This window comes from Pleuronectes platessa, chromosome 6, assembly GCF_947347685.1.
Source record: "Pleuronectes platessa chromosome 6, fPlePla1.1, whole genome shotgun sequence".
NCBI lineage: Eukaryota > Metazoa > Chordata > Actinopteri > Pleuronectiformes > Pleuronectidae > Pleuronectes > Pleuronectes platessa.
The window spans coordinates 19397161-19416810 of NC_070631.1; the positions used below are offsets into that span (position 1 = coordinate 19397161).

General features: G+C 40.2%; 1 protein-coding gene across 1 annotated transcript in view; it reads left to right on the forward strand.

The window, feature by feature from the left end:
• Window positions 1-6909: 6909 nt before the first annotated feature.
• The window catches only part of bsna (bassoon presynaptic cytomatrix protein a), a 107918-nt gene continuing 95177 nt past the window's right edge, over window positions 6910-19650 (forward strand). The window contains exon 1 of the mRNA XM_053425226.1: window positions 6910-7386. Within this exon, the coding sequence (XP_053281201.1) occupies window positions 6910-7386 (477 nt within the window). The remainder of the gene's footprint in view (window positions 7387-19650) is intronic.

Below are 19650 nucleotides of genomic sequence, written 5' to 3' on the forward strand. Positions count from 1 at the left end.
CCTACTCCAAGACCCTCTCTCCTCTATCCCCTCCTCTCCTCTATCCTCTCCTCCTCTCATCTCCTCTTATATCCTCGCCTCCATCGTCTCCCCGCACTGCTTTTCCATTTGATTATTTTCACACAAGCATCCATTTATCAGAATAAGGCTGGTTTATTTCGGTGCCTGAACTGACCGAGGGCACTGCCTGCAGCTTTAGTTATTATGGCGATCAGTCAGGTAGTCAGCGACCTAATCATTCATTCACTCAGACGGCTAGCCAGTCCTCAAGGTAGCATAGTCTTCACGCAGTCTGTACCGTAAACCAGTCAGTAACTTAGCAGCAAGTTAACAAATCAAAGCCATAGGACTATCAGTTAGTAACTAAATCAGTTAATCCAGTATAAGGTGTAGTCAGGTGGTAAAATAATGGATCAGCTGGTCTGTTAGAACATTTGTTAGTTAAAGCAACAGTTGGCACCGTTTGGAAATACATTAGTTTACTTCTTACCCAGCCCTCTCATCTGTGAGTCCAGTGCGGAGTCATGTCTGTCATGTTTCTTACCTTGGCAAAAAAAAATTGAGGTACTGAAAAAAACACCAAAATCTCATCATCCTTAAACATATGATTTTCTGTGTCACATCAACACATGACTAAACTATTTACCTTCATATATGACTTCGTAGCTACTCTGCTAAATGAGCTGATTCAGTTATCAGTCATCCTGGAAAATAATGAATCAATAAGATGGCAAACCAGATGGCCTGTATCAGACCAGTGAATTAGTAGCTTTTCAACCAGCAGCTCAGTGAGTCACATAGCTCGACAGACAGACAGGCAGGCAGGCAGACAGACAGACAGACAGACAGACAGGCAGGCAGGCAGGCAGACAGGCAGACAGGCAGACAGACAGACATGCAGGCAGGCAGACAGGCAGACAGGCAGACAGGCAGGCTGTTATGACAGCCAGACAAATAATTTTTCAAAATCCAATTTCTGTTCTCGCCTTCTTTTTTCCTGTGGACTTGATTTGACTGGGAGTTGATGAAGCATAACTGCTGCCGCTGCTGCTGCTGTGTATGTGTTTGTGTATGTGTGTGTCCGTCCAGGTATTGCTCATGTTGTGGGGACCTAAATCTGTTTACACTGTCACATTATGGAGACTTTTCTTCGTTATGTGGACTAAAAGCGAGTCCCCATAATGTAAATCGATACATTTTAAATTGAAGACATATTTAATGTTGGTTTAGAGTTAGATTTAGGCAAGTAGTAACTGGTTAGAGTAAGTCCCCAGGAAATCAATGAGTCAATACAATGTTCTCTGAAGTCATGGAGACACAGATGTGTGTGTTTGTGTGTGTGTGTGTGTGTGCATGTGTGTGTACATGTGCGTGTACATGTGTGTGTGCGTGTTATGTCAGTTCACATGCAAGAGCACATCTGCTGGATTAAGCACACACAACGATAGCCAGGACATATACATAAAAGCATATGTCAATAAAAGAGATACTTAAAAATCACAAACACACACACTCACTGACAGAGGAGTAGCTGTTGTTTATATCAGTCCCCTGCTTAGAAAGCTTTAGAAGGTTATAAAGATGTAGGATGTGCTCAAGTTATAAATAGATGGAGAAGTACATTAGACGTGTGGTGTGGAGTGTATGTAGACAGACACATGGGTACTGTAGAATACAGTTATTGCTCTAACAGTTGATCTCCAGCCGCTCTGGCTGTAAATCAACCAGCAATCATCAGACACCTAGTGTGTTGGGCCTGCACTACATCACACTGAATGCGATTTAAATGGGAAATCCTATTACGGCAGCAGTGAGTCTGAAGACATTTTCTTTCTTGTATAATCCATATTCAGATTTCTTTGTCGATAGTGTAGTTAAAAACTAATGGTAACATTTAAGATCCTTTCAGATAACATAACAGTTACACTGCTGTGCTTTGAACCCATTCTTTACAATGGCAAGAACTGTGCAATAATGGTGGTTCATAGCTCTCTTGTGTGTTTGTCACATTTGGGGTCAAATCTCAACCTGCACCTAATGCAGTATATGTAGCTGCACTGAGTTTGTTGCCCTGTACCTGACACACTCACTTGCTCGTTTTCCCCAATTACAGATTAGGTGTAAAAAATATCCATCTAGCCAAGATGACGTACCTGACCAGAATTTCATTTTAAACATTTGTCTGAAAACAAGAATTATTAGTTTAGTTAGAATTAGTTTACAAGACACATGTGCATATTTATATCCAATTTGGAGTCGAGCAAGCATTTCCATTATGTTCTAACAGTGAATTGTCCAGATGCATACTAGAATCAATATCAACCTCCCTTCTTTTTGGTTCTTGAAGAGAGAGCAGGTGTGTTTTGTACATATGTGGACCCAATGCTGGGAATGTAAAGTGCATAATTTGATGATTCATCCATGTCTGAATGCTTTAACTAACTTTTAGGCAGAATTGTAAATCTGTTTGAGCTCCGAGCTGTTTTGCGGACTGCAACGGGAAAAAAATCAAAGCTACACCATGAATAGATTTTCTTAAATTAGTTATGCTGGGTCAGTGTAGAAAGGACCGTGCTCTGATGCTTGTATCTTTCTTTGCATCAGATAGAAATGATTTCTAACATGAAACAAGACTTTCTTTTTCTCTCACAAAACGTTTTTTTTTGGCAAACTCCCCCCTTTAGCACAGCATTATCACCATCAGCTGAACAGAAGCGGTTCTGTGCTTTTTGAGCTTGAATGCATGGAACAGACACAGCTGTTATATAACATTAGCTTAAGCTGCAAACATCAAAGAGACTTGAGAACACAGCATCACTATGAGATTTATCATTCTTATTATTGCATATGTGTCGGTTAGTCTTTTTGTTTGTGAACACTGTTGTTAGTTTTGTAATTTTGCAAGCTATTTTTCAGTATCAGACTGAAACAGAACATTGTGTTATCACTTGAGAGGGCGTTATCACCTCTCACAAAATAGATTAGATACGTCAAATTGTGCCACAGAATGCTGAGACAATGCAGATTTCCACTCCAATGAGAACCTAATTTAATTGATTATTTCCTCTGCATCAGTGAAATCACTTGCTGTCATCATTGGTTTGAAGCCCTGCAGCTCCACAGCAACATCCGCTGAATGACAGGCTCCTCACTTGTTTCCTTGTCTTCCTTCATTTTCCCAGATTAATGGTTAAACACCAGAAAATACAAGATATGAGGTACTGCAGTGTTACACAGAAAGACAGCTCACCCAGCAGCCCACTTTCTTTTTAGACCATAGACCATTTTTTTTTATTTGCTGCTGCAAATGTTTCAAAGCTTCCCCATGGGAATCAATAAAGCTTCATTTTTTATTCAAAATATATGTAAAACACAGAATGCGTACGCTTGTGCTTTAATTTATGTACATTCATTAAATCCACTCGTGCTTGCATCTGGAGTATGTTTTCACGGAGATACCCAATAGACCCTGTGCCCATAATAACAGTAGGGTTTGCTTGTGTCATCTGTTTAAGCAGCGAGGACGAGAAAAGAGCAATGGCTGCCAAGTGTTTCAGCTCTTTGGACCTCTGGTTAACTCTGCTGATGCTGGTTTGACCTCATGAGTTTTAATTTAGATATTTACCTGAGATGCTGATATGGAAATGACTTAGCTGCAGTAAGCCGGTGTATCAACATTAGAAACAAACAACCAAAGGAGACACAACTGCTGGAAACATTCTTTTGCTCTGAAAAACTAAAACATAATTCTTAGATACAAACAGGGATGGAAAACAGAAACAGAAGAGAAGAAGCGATGGCATAAAATAATGGCAGATGGGGGGGAGGAGGAAGCAGATGGAACGAAATGGGTCGTACAAAAGCCATTCTGTCAACAGCTGAGTGGGAAGAAATGAAGAAAGAGGAGAAATAGAGGAGGAGGAGGAAATAGATGTTTGGTTTGGGTCCACTAATAACTGGAATAGACTTGTTTTGCTGCAGCTGGGATAAGGAATGTACCCACCTAAGAGAAGGCTATTAAGGTCAATAAAAAGTGAAAGCACCACCAATGGGGATTTTCTGGGATTGCTTGCAGTTTCCCTTTAGTTCTCCATAAGACAGAGCATATAAGCAATATGTCTATTTGCTTTGATAAGTAGAGTTGCATTCAAAAGAGTGCACCTCTAAGTTAATCTTAGCTGTCAATCATGATGTCTCACACCTTTTTAATAACACCCAGTAGCTGTTTTAAACCAAATATTACACCAAAATGAACAGAATATAAATCATCACTAGAAGATGTGAAACTAAAATGACACAAAACAATCTTGGAAAACATTTATTTCACATTTTCTTTCAGCTTGGCTCATGTCCCATCTGCTAACATGGAGGGGGCAGAGTCAATACTGCAGTCAGACAGTAAGATGTTTTGGCTTTATTTTAGTGGACCTGTTATGTTATGTCCACCTCAATGTTCAGTCTGTGGTCCCCTCCTGTCAATGTCACTTACTTGTGACTGGCCAACAAGCCTCCCCCTCTCTTCAGACAGTAGATCAGAGGTTATAATGTGAGAGGATGAAATCACTTTGACTGAACAAGCATGTGTATTGAGGCACTTGGGTGCCACAGTGATAAATGTCCCCAGCTAAACTCAGAGGCTAAGTGTGTAAACACACAGAGAGCAGGACTGTTCCCATTATTTGGGCTGTCACCTTCGTTAGCCTCACTTTCTCTCAACGATTAGAGCTGGTGTCTTCCTGAAAATGAAAATCCCCGGCTCTTTCATTGTCATGTTTCTTCTACTGATCACCCATTCTTTTTCGCTTTCTCTGTTTTCTTTTTCTGTTGTTCTTCATTCTCCTTTCTTGTCTTTTATATTTCGACTACAGTTAAACTGCTTAATCTAAATTGTCAAAATATTTGTTTTCAATTTTTCAATTTTAATTTTTTCTTCAAATAACATTCCCTACCTGCCACCAAATATTTATATAGTAACTCATATTAAATTAAGGCTGATTTTATATGGTGTCATACAATATCTATATAGAGCCTCAGTTATGGATATGCAGACAAAATTATTACAAGACCAATCAAACAACATTATGTAAAATATAGAATAATCTTGCTTAGAGTGCACTGTCAGCCTTGTTCTCTGTTCACCTTCTTTCACATCATCCATTTCAGCTGTAAGTCTCTTATCCTGTTGGCTCCAACATCTGAGTGCAATTCTCGGCTCCTCAGTGAAGCTTTGAGGTTTGTGTTGAGTCAATGCAAATGGTCGCTGCGTACACTCTCTTTCAACCAAAATAACTGTCACAATGCTGAGTGACATCTCGAAAACATCATCAATCAATGTAAATCCACCGTTTGTGAGGGTCATATGCATTTTTACAGTGTTTGATTTTGACCTACAAAGTTCCTGAATTGCAACTGTGTGACCATTGATGTTTTATCACTGTCAGTTCAGAAGTCACAAGGACTTTTTTTTTGACTGGGGGACTTGGTATCAGAATAGGAAACAGGGTTGCTTAAGGTGGACTTGGCCTCTGAGAGTCGAAATAAAAATGTCAAAAAAGATGAGACTCGACAAAGGAAATAAAAACCGTCAGGGAAGCGAGGCCATGGTCATTGCTGGCTGACAAGATAATAGAGGAGGAGGCAAAGGGCAATGAAGAGAGGAGGGCCTGAACTAAAAAGAAGAAAATGTGAAGGAGAAAAAGACAACTTTATGGAGTGAAATTCAGAGATTTCAATTAAAAAGAAAAAAGTCAGAGACATAAAGGAAGAGAGAGGCAGAGATTTTACAACATCCAAACTGTCCATAGGAAGAAAACCTTATACTGCCATTCAATAAATTACATAACAATCAATATAATAGAATAGAAATGTGTCTGTCAACCCCAGAAAAATTATGATATTATATTATATTATTATTAATTATTTTACTGTTTTTTAATGATGTTTCTGCTGGTGAGTCTCTGCCACTGAGGAGGTAATTGAATTTGTAGAATACTGTGACAATTAGCATGCTGAGTTCTCCAAGATATTTGTATATTTTTTGGTAATAACCAACACTTCTCATTCCATTAACTCTACCCCAGCAGCAGAAAGAAAATGAGCAATTACATTAAGTAATTAAGTTGTTATATAAAATTGAATGAACACTGAAGCAATCTGGGATTAATGCAGTTCTGGAGTTTACATTACCATTTGGTTAATTTGGTTGGGTAGTTGGGTGGGTGTTTCATCAGTTGGTAGGTTGGTTGGTTGGGTTGTTGGTTAGTCAGGTGGTAGGTTGGTTGGGTGGTTGGTTGTTGGTTGTTTGGTTGGGAAGGTGGTTGGTTAGTCTGGTGGGTGGTTCATCAGTTGGTTGGTTGAATGGGTGGTTGGTTGTTGGTTGGGTGGGTGGTTGCATAAAGGGCATTGGAGTAATACAATATGATTGACTAGTAAGTTGTGATGCACAGTTACTAACGTGATTGTACACCATTTAGAATTCAACATCTTGTTTGATTTTAATTTCTCTTTTTTGCTTTGTCCCTCTCTTTCAGGGGTCCGATGGGTAGCCCCAAGCCTGGCATGCAACAAGGAGGCCATGGAGGGGGAATGGGAGGAGGAATGGCTGGAATGGGAGGAGGAGGAATTGGGGGTGGAGGAGGAATAGGAGGTGGAGGAATGGGTGTAGGAGGAATGGGTGCAGGAGGAATGGGAGGTGGGGGAATGGGAGGAGGAATGGGTGGAATTGGTGGAATGGGTGCAGGAGGAATGGGAGCTGGAGGAATGGGTGGAGGAGGAATGGGAGGACGAGGAGGAGGGGTAATGGGTGGAGGAGGAATGGGGGGTGGAGGAATTGGTTCAGGAGGAATGGGTGGAGGAGGAGGAATAGGAGGAGGAGGGATAGGGGGGATGAGAGGAGGAGGGATGGGGGGAATGGGTGGAGGAGTAATGGGAGGAGGAATGGGAGGTGGAATGGGTGGAGGAGGAATAGGGTCCAGAGCTGCCGAGCCCTACCGCCTGGCCACTCACGACACTCCAACTTCCCCCCGACACATGCAGTCCAGCCAGGGGTCTGGTCATGGGATGGGTCACGGTCCTGCCGGGTCCGGTATGGGAGGCCATGTAGGTCAGAGTCCTGGTCAGCACGCATCCCGTCGAAACCTCCAGGTTGACTTCAGTGGCTCCAGGACCGGCCGGTCTCCATCGGCGTCTCCTGACCGCGGCGTAACGCCCACCTCACCTTACTCGGTGCCACAGATCGCACCCATGCCGAGCAGCAAACTGTGCCCAGTCTGCACCTCCACAGAGCTGTCCAACCCACCGGCTGTACCCAACTACAACACCTGCACCCAGTGTAAGGCCACCGTCTGTAACCAGTGTGGATTCAACCCCAACCCACACCTCACTGAGGTAAGTCCGGGTTGACAAGGAGCTGAGTGTGTTCATCTACGTCTCTGTGTGTATTTGCATTGTTTTCCTCTCATGTCTGTGGCTTTACTTTTCCACAGCAAATATGTACAACAAGGTCAAATCTTTGCAGTTTTCTCTCTGCATAAATTACATCAGTAATCTGATTGTGCTGATTTATAGTGAGAGACAAAGCATTTGGATATGCATATAATCTAATCCTGTGGGTGGACAGAGGTCTATGTCAGCTCACAGTTCAGTATTTAATAATAAACAACAGGACAAAGTGAATTTACATAGTGAAAGTTGGAGTCTGGAAAAAGATGTTGCAGAAACAAACAGGATATATATTTTGTCTGGCCTATTGTGAGAGTCTGCGAAGGAGAGTAGAGATGTTTTGCTTGGGCATTTTTTATTTTTATGCCAATCATTCACCTCTGACTTTAATGATATTGAATTGAAGTGAGTGAATGATTCGCTAAATGGAAAGAAGTGAGAAAGATGGATGGAGGCAAAGGAGACTAACGATGACGGGAAGAGAAAGAGGGAGGGAGAATGAGAGAGCATGGACACATTAAAAAAGATAATTGGGAGCTTTAACTGTGCGTTTATTTTTCTATATATTTTAATTTAAAAAGGGAATCATTTAAATAATAGAAAATACATGAAAGCATATAGGCCGTGAGTTTGTATGAGAGAGAGAGACTTTTTACTGCAGTGTGTATTTGCGATAGACAGGAAGTATAAAGACTCAGCAAGTGGCAGTAATTTCTTCCAGATGCGCTGACAGAATCCCCAGGTCTGGACTTTGTGTATGTGTTTGTGTGTGCGTGTGTGTGTGTGCGTGTGTGTGTGCGTGTGTGTGCGTGTGTGTGTGTGTGTGTGTGTGTGTATATGTGTGTGTGTGTGTGTGTGTGTGTGTGTGTGTGTGTTTGTGTTAAGAAAACAATAGTTCCTGGAATTCAAAGAGAGATGGAGAATAAAAGAGGGCGAGGAGTGTAACTGTACAGTTATTCAGAGTTGGATGGAGGGATGAGGAGGAGAGATAAGGTTAAGAGACTCTCTGATTGAGAGGAGGTCAACACTCCCCTTCGTTGATGAGTTCAAACTATCAGTCAGTGGTCAGGGTCAGGTGACAAATGCCAAGTCTCAGCCTCCGCATGCAGACAGCAAAGACAGGAACACAGCCACACAACACACAGAGGCACAAGACTACGAGTGATATATTAGCTATGCTGGCACAAACTGTTTCTCACTCATGTCAGGTTCAGGGGCTTTTCATTGGCAGGTGGCAGGATAAACTCTCGGTTGTAGTAAACAAATAGCTGTGGCTGTGTTGTTGTGTCTCATTTTGATTTGCTTTTGTGTTGGAGAGCATTGGCCCCAGTGTCATCCATGTGTACCTGGTATACACACTTTGGTCATTCACTCTGATGCTTCATACAAAGATGGACGATGTGTCATCAAAAATGATGCCAAAATATCACAAGAGTCTGCTCAGCAGTGATCAGAGATGGAGGTTCTGCTGCTCCACCAATTCCATCTCAGATGTCAATGATGGTGTTTCCCCCTGTTTAAATAGCATCAAATAACAAATTAAAACAAAAAATAAGCACTTGGACAAACATCAGTGTGATGAGAAGTACCTAAAAGGACCAGAAACACCTTGGAGAAATATTTATTTGACGTGTACTGTGACTTTTTAGTTTTGGCCATGTCCTATCCATCAACATAGAGGAGGATTTATGACCTATACTGCAGCCAGTCAGCAGGTGGCGATAGTCTATGCTCAACAGGCTGTGTGTGCAAGCGGAACACACACACACACACACACACACACACACACACACACACACACACACACACACACACACACACACACTCAGCAGCACGCACAAGTCAGTGTGCAAGCAGTAGTTGAGATTAAATTGACTAACAAGGTCACAGACCAACGGTGTGTGAATATTTATTTAAAAAGTCAATGTTATATTTAGACAGACTTAATGAATGAAAAGTATCATTGTTGTGAGGACCTGCCTAAAGCAATTTTTGTGTGTGGAGTTTGATTTCAGGCTAAAAAACTTGTAGGGTAACAAGTATCAACATGGTACCTTCGATACCTTGATACTGTCAGAATAATCTGATTTGTAACATCAACATGGCATCGAAATATTGATTATAGTGACATTTGGTATTTACAGTACGACAAATTCAGTCTAAACTTACATCTTTATGATGTCGTTTTTATCTCTGCTCTTATGTTCCTGCACATGTGGTCACGCGTGTGTGTGTGTGTGAGAGAGAGACAGTGAGAGAGAATCTACAGTTTTTAATAATGGTGGATAATGCTAGTGAGTTGATAAACCTATGATTTAGGGATTCGGACTGTCACAGTCACCCGCAACTTGTGGCTTAAAAAACGAAAACTTGCTAATTAATTATTTTCCCAGAACAATCATTAATCTTCAAATTTGAGGTCTGATTTCCGACTCCTCCATCTTGTACAGATTTATCCGACAGTTCTGCAGTTGTTTGGGCTCCTATAAATTATGGATCAGCCGTCTTCTCCAATTAACATTTACTATCTTCTCAATTTCTGTCCTTGCCAATCAATGCTCCCTCAATCCTGGTTTTCTTATAAACAGTGCCAATCTCTAAACACTGTTCCCCTGATGTAGTTTATAGTATCCAGTTGACTTAGCTCAACAGCTGTAAAACAGTAAAGCTCTTTACAATGTTGCACACTTTTTTTTACTCCACTGAGCTGGCTATTATACTGAAATAAACATAAAATCTTGCACATTTTTAAGGAATTTCATTTATTCAGATTAAATCTACCCCAGACAATTCAATGGAAGCTAGGGAATTCAAATTTAATAGAAATAAGAATATACATTGTGGAAGGTAAGTGATGTTTTGCACTTTTGATGATAAAACTAATCTAAAAATGATTTACACAAACACATGAAAATGAAAACTTTACTACTAGCCATTGCAATAACCCCTTCACAAAAGCCTTCAGCTGCGTGTGGCATATCTCCAGTCTTGTTGTGTATGGATTAATAGTTAAACTGAACATTATCCCATATAATCACAATTAATCAATGTTTTGTGTGTCCTGATAATTCAATAAGCAGCGCCAGGCTCTATGTCTGTCAAACTGATAACATTCCATTTGCATCCGAGAACATTTAGCAGACGTAGGCCGGTAGGCTAAAGAGATTATTTTTTATTAACAGGTCTGAGATGTTTATTAACGACTGTTAAACAAGCACAGAGTCACATGAAGTCCTGGCATGCTTCATGTTTAAATGATCCCGACTGAAAGGAAAATTCTTTCTCATATAATAATAACATGTTTCCAGTTATAACCACACCGCTCTTTTTAGAATCATATAATAATAATTGAACTCAGCTTCCTCAATATTACAAAAAACTCTCCATCTTTGTTTCTCTATTAACAGGGAAACGTCCACATCTTGTTGTATTCTGACACCTTTTTCATCGGATGACCTTAGGCAGGCTGAGCCAGGAGGGTGACACCAATTATCAGGCCAAAAAGGAGGATCAGAGACAGATTATAGCCAATGTGTTTGATTCAGGAAAGGTGGTATTTAGGGAACACGGCTTTCATGTTGTTAATATAGCTGTGAGTGTGATTAGTGGAATGTCAGGCACTGAAATATACATGCACATACTATTTATAGGTTTGGTTCTTATGTTGAATCTGGACATCACACTAGGATGCAACAGTTTCTGGCGCTGGCAGCACGGTGGTGTGGTAATTACCACTGTCACCTCGTAGCAAGAGGGTTTAAATCTCGGTTCATCCATGTTAGCTGTGGCTGTGTGGGTTGTGTGTCCAAAGACTTGTAGATTGGGGTTAGGTTAATTGGAGACTAAATTGACCATTGTTGTGAATGTGAGAGTGAATGGTTGCTTGTCTCTGTATGTTTCCCCTAAGATATGCTGCAATATCGTAAAGCAGACATTTTAACATAGTAAGAAAAGGACAGGTGTTACTGAAATCGCTCACTACAGGTCGAGCATCCCAGTAAGAAATGATCACGTGACAGTGTGCCGGCATAAACAATACTGCGAGCCTGAAACTGAAGCTGCAACATTAAATTAACCTGTCAACAATTTTCTTCTCATACCTATTTTTCCTCCCCCCCAAAAAAGGAAAAGTGTTTCAAAATGTCTGATCTATAAAAGTCAGATTTAAGTCGTTCCAGGTGGGATCTTTATCAACCTCTAAACAAGTAATTTTTATTGGTAGAATAGACTTCAAACAAACCTTATGAGATGATGCCCACCATTTGGCACATAGTCACCTACAGGGTGTTTTTGCCGTGAACGAGATGGAACCTTTTTTATTTGATGTTGTTTGTGGATAAGATGTGTTGGTCTTGTACCTTTAACACCTTAGAAGGATAAACGTGTTGCAGCTCTCATAAATAAATATGGATGAGGCATGCTGAAACTCCCACACACCATGTTTTTGATTGTTGTTATTCATTCCTTAAAATGATACTCCTGGGGAAGATGCTACAAACCCTCAGCGTGGAAGTTCATACTGAATAGTGGACAGGTTTCAGCTTGTCATCTTTTCCTGATGCTCCCCAGTTAAAAAAAAAAAATTGCTTTCCTAATTAACTATGGCGTTGGAATGTTTTGTGCATGGCAGTTGTTCAATAATACCATCCACTCTACAGCCACACACTGGGCAGGGAAACTTAATGTCATTGGTCGATATTTGGCTCAGTGGGCGGAACCCTAGACATCCTGTTTTTGTGGCAAAAGCTGTAAAGTTGGGTTTTTTAAATCATGAATAAATCCATATACTGATATCTACCTTTGTCACGGAGGCATTTAAGAAAGTAGAAGGTCAAAAGGTACTAGAACTAGATAACTAGATCACATTTTTTCAGTTAATAGCAGAACATCATGGTTCTTATAAGTCTCTTTTCTTTTATATAGACTTTTAAAATTGTATGAAACAACTAAATAACTAGACTAGATATTACAACTAGCATGAACTTTGTGACATTTGTTCCTCTTCTTGAGTAAAAGAGCCCTCTAAGAAGATATTATAGGGGTAATATATATGAGTATATACAGTATAATAATATTAATTTAATCTGTTCTGTTTTGACCCTAACCCATCTATATTTACGTATATGGAAAAGTAGTGATTCGATAAGTTATATCCTCTTAATATCAGTATGAACATAAACAAGTTCTATATTGCTTTTGTTGGTATCCTGGCGAACCACAGACCTGACTGTGAAAATACTATCGCACAAGTAAAGGGTATTATTTATCATTGTATTATTGATGATATTTAGTTTTCTTGTCATTCACACCAACTTGATCTCGGCCCACTTGTCTCTTAGCCATTTGCCATCTAAGGCCTTCGACAGCATGTCTTCCTCCATAGCCTGTTTGTTGTTCAACAGACTGCTTGCTAATTTTAGACTGAGCTTGCACAAAGAGCTGTCACTGGAAATGTGTGTGTGAGGTGGATCAATTAGTTTCCATAGAAATCTGCAGATTGGGCTTCTCTGTTCCCTTCTCTGTCAAATCTTAATATCTGCCTAAACCTAGGCTCTGGAAAATGTCTGCATCAGTGGGTCTGGATATTTTTCCGGACATTGCCTTTCGCATATGAAAAATGCAGCAGGAGATTGTCCAAATGACACATGTTGACAACAACATTAAAATGTCCAAACAATTCAAGCAAGGAGTGACCTCTGGGTAGAGCACACAGGATCAGTAACATCTTGAATACATTATGTTGTGCAAATCATCTGGTTTTGTGTATAGCACCTCAGCATCGGCGTTAGTTCTCTTCAACAAAAGCTCTTGAATCTCCTTGTCTTTCCAAATAGACTTTTTCCTCTGTGTCCTATACACGCATTTGACTTTTTCCAGGGAAAACTCGAGAGAATGTCTGAAGCGACGTTGACATTTGTCTCCTCTCAAACAGCCTCTCATGATAATTTCACAAACATGTCCGGACTTCAGTGCATGTCTTAAAGCAGCAAGCAACTGCTCCTTAACTCAAGGCTATAGTTGCAGCGGACAAAGTTTTAGACAAACGGATGTGGTATAGGATTTCTTTATTTATTACCAAGGTGAGTCTTTGAACAAGAATAATTATCTCTCATGGGTTGTGAAAGTTTTTTTGTATGTAATTTACTCTCTGCATCTAACAAGACCACAACATGACCAGCACCTGCACCTGCACACTCAGGAAGTGTGTGGGTCTGTCCCATTCCTCATAGCACTGCTGCAGCTGCTACTGTTGCTGGTTCTGATGAAGATAGTAATGATAATGCTACTGAGACCAGTTACAGGAATGACACTCTGGTAATTACCTCTTACATTTCTTTCTAATGACATGATATTTTTATCACCGCGACGGCAGTCTCGCCTCAGAGAATTGGAGCCAGTTACTCATAAGGACTGAAAACAGGGACCGTTCTCTCTTTAATGAGGGACACGACTGTGGTGGCCTAAATGAGAGGAGGTATTTTCATCATTGCAAATGGAGCATAATGATTATAATTCAGACGACACCTAGCACTGAAATAAATATAATGGCTGGTGAGAGCTCATCACTGTTGTATTGTCTCCTGCTTTTCTTCTGTTGATTACAGCCCAAGTCTTTAGGTAATGTTTCAGAACAAACTTCTGATTATGTACAAAGCTCTTAACTACACTGATGTGTTTTCAATTTTTCAGTATTTCAATAAACCACAGTCTTTTATAATTTTTTTTATTGAACTTTAATCACACAGACCAAAACAAAACATCAACATCCTTTCTTAACATACAATAAAAAACGAAAGCATAACTGACAATAATCACAAAAGACAAAAAAGAAAAGCCAGACTGTACAGAGATAAGCTGCAGCGTTACAGCCTCTCAAGATGTATCCCTGAAACTAGTTCCATTAACCATCTGGAGAAACAAGGAGCACTGGTAGCTTTCCATTCACTTAGTATTATTCTCTTTGCAAATAACATACCAAACATAAGATTCTGCTGTACAGCATGTGGCAGTGCAAGAGAAGCTACAGAGCAGCCAGACAGGGCAACCAGTGGTTTAATTTGTAGACTTTACATTTTAGAATATCATTAAAAAATATCCAGTCAGAAGGCGACAATCTTAGGGCAAAGCCTAACCTAACCATGGCTAGGGCAGTATGGTTGTAAGCACTGTCGCCTCAGGGATTCCAGTTCAAATCCTGGTTCGGTCGGGGGTCTTGCCATCCATACTTACTGTCTGTGTGGGTGGCTCCAGCTTCCTGCCACAGTTCAAAGACATGCAGATAAGGTTTTAGTTATTTGGAGACTCTAAATTGATTATTTCCCCAAAAAATCTGACCATTGTATAATACATTACACAATAAATGGACTTCTGGAGAAGTCTTCATACAATTGCTGCAGAACAGCCCCCCCCCCAGCTGATACCAAGCCAACTGTGTTACAGCTAAACAACTGAGTCAGTCTGTACCTGACAATTTGAACTGTCAGAGAGCTTCCCACAATTAAAAGTAATCCTGAGTTGTTGAAACACTGGCTCAGGTGAAATTGTATGGCTTGGAATTAGGTTAATTTTATAAGTCATTACCGAGCTGCCAGTGAGGGTTTAAATCCTGACATGCAATTAAGTTTCAAAATGTGGAAAATAATCATGACTCAGAATCCAACTTTCATCTTTACTGAAATGTATGTAAAGCGTCCACACAGCATTGCAAAATTCCGTCACCCCTATTTTCCAAATTTGCTAGAGCAGAGACTTTTCTTCTCTTTTCAGCCTCATATCCTCTTTTCTTCTTGCCCTTTTAGGTCTGCAATTCTTTCTTTCTTTCTAGTGTTCTACCGCAGCCTTTATCCAGCTCTCTCGTTGCTTCCTCCCTGTGTACATCTGCAGTCTCTCCACTCTTTCCCTCTCTCCTTCTCTGCGGTACTAGGAAGCGGTCCGTCACGCATGGCTGTCCTTGAGTGAGTGGCGAATCAAAAGCCCCAGCGTCGGCATAAACCTCCACCAAGCAGCAGAAATCCTGTTTGAAAGCCTCCAGTTGCACTGACAGCTCAGTGGATATGCACATGAACACACACTTGCGCTTGCATATGGAGCCCCCCCCCCCCCCCCCCCCCACACACACAGTACATTCACGAACAAATCTAGTTCAGTGGAGAAATGTGTGCATGTGTTTTCCCTGAGGGTTCCCTCACCACAACCGCATTCTAAATGTCCCTCTAAGCAACTCAGTGACAAGGTGAGAGGCATTAATACGGGAATAGTTGAAAGTGATTAATCTGGTTAAATAGTATCCCAGTGAAAAACAAGCAACTTTGGCATCACCCAAGAAGCAATACATCCACCCTGAGAATTCCACAACAGTGTTCTGCTCCTTCACCATTTTTTCTCAACAGGACCTGTTGTTTAAACTATATCTTGTTTCTAAGAGTTGACTGTACTTCACTCTCTGGTGTAGTTCTCCACAGTGGCTGTTTTGGCTGAAAACAACCAAGCCAGTTGATATATTTTACTGGTGAGAATTCACGATGAAGTCACATTCAGTTACTTCACAGATAGCTAGTTAGCTACATTAGGTTATCTAGCATTACAATTCAATTTTTTATTGTATTTTGTAAAATACTTTTATCCTGACTAAGCTGACGCAGCCAGTTTAGCCATAGATTGTATATAAAGATGGTCAACATATCTCCTCTTCCTCCCACTATCCAGAAATGAAAAATAAACACTAGAACAAACATCATTGTGACAAAAAAATCTAAAATTAAGTTGATGTGTACTTTCAGTTTTCACTTGGTCTCAGTCCTTTTTGCTAAGATGAAAGAGGCAGGGTTTCAAAATGATTTGGCTTCTCTGGCAGGTAACTGCCATGTTGTCCATCTTTTTATACAGTCTATGGTTTGAGTGCTTACAGCAGGTTACTAAGTTAATAGTTACCCAGCTCACAACATCAGCAAGCCAGGCAGCTACTACGTGAGCTATGTACAGCCTTAATATATGTGTATATATGTATTACATTACATTTTTTCTATTTTTTCACTATGCAAGCTACTGTACATCAATGCAATAACAAAAGTGCATCACAACCAGGAGTAAATGTAAACTATAGAAAAATAAAACTCAACAAATGAAAGAAATACAAATGTAAAATTCGATAAAACACATTTTTCCTTTATTCTCATCTAGGCCCATTGGTTTATAACAATACCAAAAAGCTTCTGTTTCATCGGGACACACGAAGCTCAACAGATATGCAGCACAGCTCTGTCTTCATCTGGACTCTTTGACTGTGCGTGGCCCCAGCGGGAGTGACACCTCTAACCCTGTCTGTGTTACTACCCTGTTCTTCCCAATTAGTCCCACAGAAGCCCATTTTCTTACTCTCTTTTTTTACACCCCTAAGCTCCTTTATTTCTCATTTGTCCTCCTTCACTCCACTCTGAGCTCGCACCTGTCTTTCTCATTTTTGCTATTCTGTGATATCCACTCCCCCTTATCCCTGTTCTTCTTTCTTCAAGCTTATTTCTGCCTCTCTACTCGTCTCAATCCTGACCCTTAATAGATTTACCACCATTTGACAGACAAACACTACCATCACCATAGAAACGAGGTCAGGTACAGTGAAGGTCACTGTATCTGTTTATGCCAAGATACCAGGAAATGCTGTATGTTCCCATATGTGAAGGTCTGTGGGCGTGTTGCAACATCAAGGTGCAGAAATCTGCTGGGAGAGACTGTGATGGCAACAGCTTTACTGGGGCCACCAGGGGACATATACTGCACATGCAAACACAGACACAAACGTGTGTTGAGTCACACAAGTTCAAGAATGAAAAATTACTGCAAACATAATTGTTAAACTAAATCATGACACATTCACTTAACGAGAAGAGCATCTTCATCTGCTTTTATCTCGTCATGGAGCTCAATCCTATCTCCCAAACTTGATTGTTTACTCCTGTTTAGCCAATCAGTCCTTTGTTAAGCTACTATGAATATAAATGACAATTCCTGGAAACTATTATTTTCTGTTCCAATCCTACATCAGGGGAGAAAAAGCCGCAGGCACAATAACATTTAAATCCAAACTAAACAATGACAGACTGTACTTTCCTCTCTCCATGTTCAAATCTTATTCATTAATGTTTTGTTTACAACTAAAAAATGCTGATATCTATGCAATATTATACTGGCTACAGTGTTAGTGTAAGTACCTCAAAACCAAATACAGGTCACCTGATTACAATCCTGTCCAAAGATTTATTTTTCAAGAGACCCTGGAAGTTTGTCACCTAACAGCACATTTCTACAATTCAGCAACTAATCAACATCATCAAATCTGTGGTTGTTTCCAACGGTCCAGTAAATCCCATAACTACTCTCAATAAATTAAATATATGCTCCTTTTATAAAATTTTCAGAATCAGAAAATCAATCATTTAATTGCTGAAAGTCTTATTTTGTCTTGTTGAACATATTTATCTCTCATTTCCATCCTGCATTGAAGCTATGTGTTGTCCCTGAGCTGTAAAGCGTTCGATCAAAGTGTCTGCCACATGAGTAAATGTTAATGTAAAACACATTCATATTATCCAGTGTTTTATTGTGCCAGTGCTCCATGCTGAATCTGCTGTCACTTCATTTGCTGCTCAACCACTGTCATGACTCAAAACTAAATCCCTTCAGTGTATTCACAGGGAGTTTCAACAACAACAAACCTTATAATCTCTCCTCAACACCAATCATCACCACAAATGTGCAGCAATCTGTATTTAAATCCTGCAGTCATGTAAGAGCCAGAGCATTCTTAAATGGGTTTCTCTGTGTCAGGCCCCTCCCTGCTGTAAGCTCACTGGCTGCATCACTGTAAGAGGGATGTTCAGATGGCATAGACGAGAAAGGAGTTCCACACCTCCTTCTGGAACCTGTTGCGTTGAAACTGACATTTGTAGTAGAATGACGTGCTTTTAAGAGAATGGCTGCCAAGTGGCAGGATGGTGAGGCCAGTTTAGGATTATCTGCTAATATAGCAGAGCATCACAGTGATAGCTGCCCACTGTGTGTGTGTGTGTGTGTGTGTGTGTGTGTGTGTGTGTGTGTGTGTGTGTTTTGTTCTGCCTCTCTAACCTGGCACTGCTTTAGCTGAGCCTTTTGCCAGAGGAAGCTGCTGAAGGTACAGAAATAGAACAAGAATACAAAAACGGATGGCGGTGACACATCTACATATATATATATATATATATATATATATATACATATATATATTTATTTCTATGTGCCAATCCAATACATTTGATCCATCCATTTCCTGGGATTAGAAGACATCCCTGATTTTACAAATCGTACATCTTCTGGTATAACATACTGCATATACAACGTGAATGAAGAAACATTATCACAAAATATTATTCTTTATTACTTATACATATTGTGGCTCAGTATGATTAAACTCAAATTAGTGTGAACGAGGCACAACAAGGCATTTATAAATATGTCAGAATATACAGTATATCTGTTAAAAATATAGATTATTTTTGTTTGAATAACAACACAATTTAAATTAAACAAAATTAAACAACCAGCCTTTCAAAACTTACAAATCACTGCTGAAAATAAAATCTATTTCATCCCATAGCAACACGATGGGCACTCAAGTTTGATTAGGTTTAATGTAGGTGCAAAACGAATTTGCCAGTTGTGTTTATTGTGAAGCACCAGTTTCCTACACAATCAACAAAAGTGAAACCAGGGTCTCTGCAGTTGCAGGTGAGATTCTTGTTTCCCTTTCTTACTGGCTGATTCCCCACATATTATGTACATGCCTCTATGAGGAAGAGAGTGTATTTGTAAGTGTTTGTCGTCGTAATGGTTGATCAGATATCTTTATATGCACACACACGGTTCTCAGATACAGGGGTGCATTAGAGGGTTTCTCTCTGGTCTTTTTTAAGAAAGGCCTTTCTCTCTGTTTCGTACCAGCTTTTACTATCTCTACTCACCTTAACTTTAAAATATCCCATCATGTTTCTGATCACCCCGTCCTCCCTCTTTTTCCTACCTCTTATCTCTCTGCCCTTTCTCTCTCTCTCTCTCTCCTTATCTCTCCACCTCCGCTTTTCACTCTCGTTCTCCGAGGTGTGCACCAGAAATGGGGGAGGAAAGGAAGTTATCTTTCTCTGTATATGGTGGAGATCAAGACTATACTGGCTAAGTAAG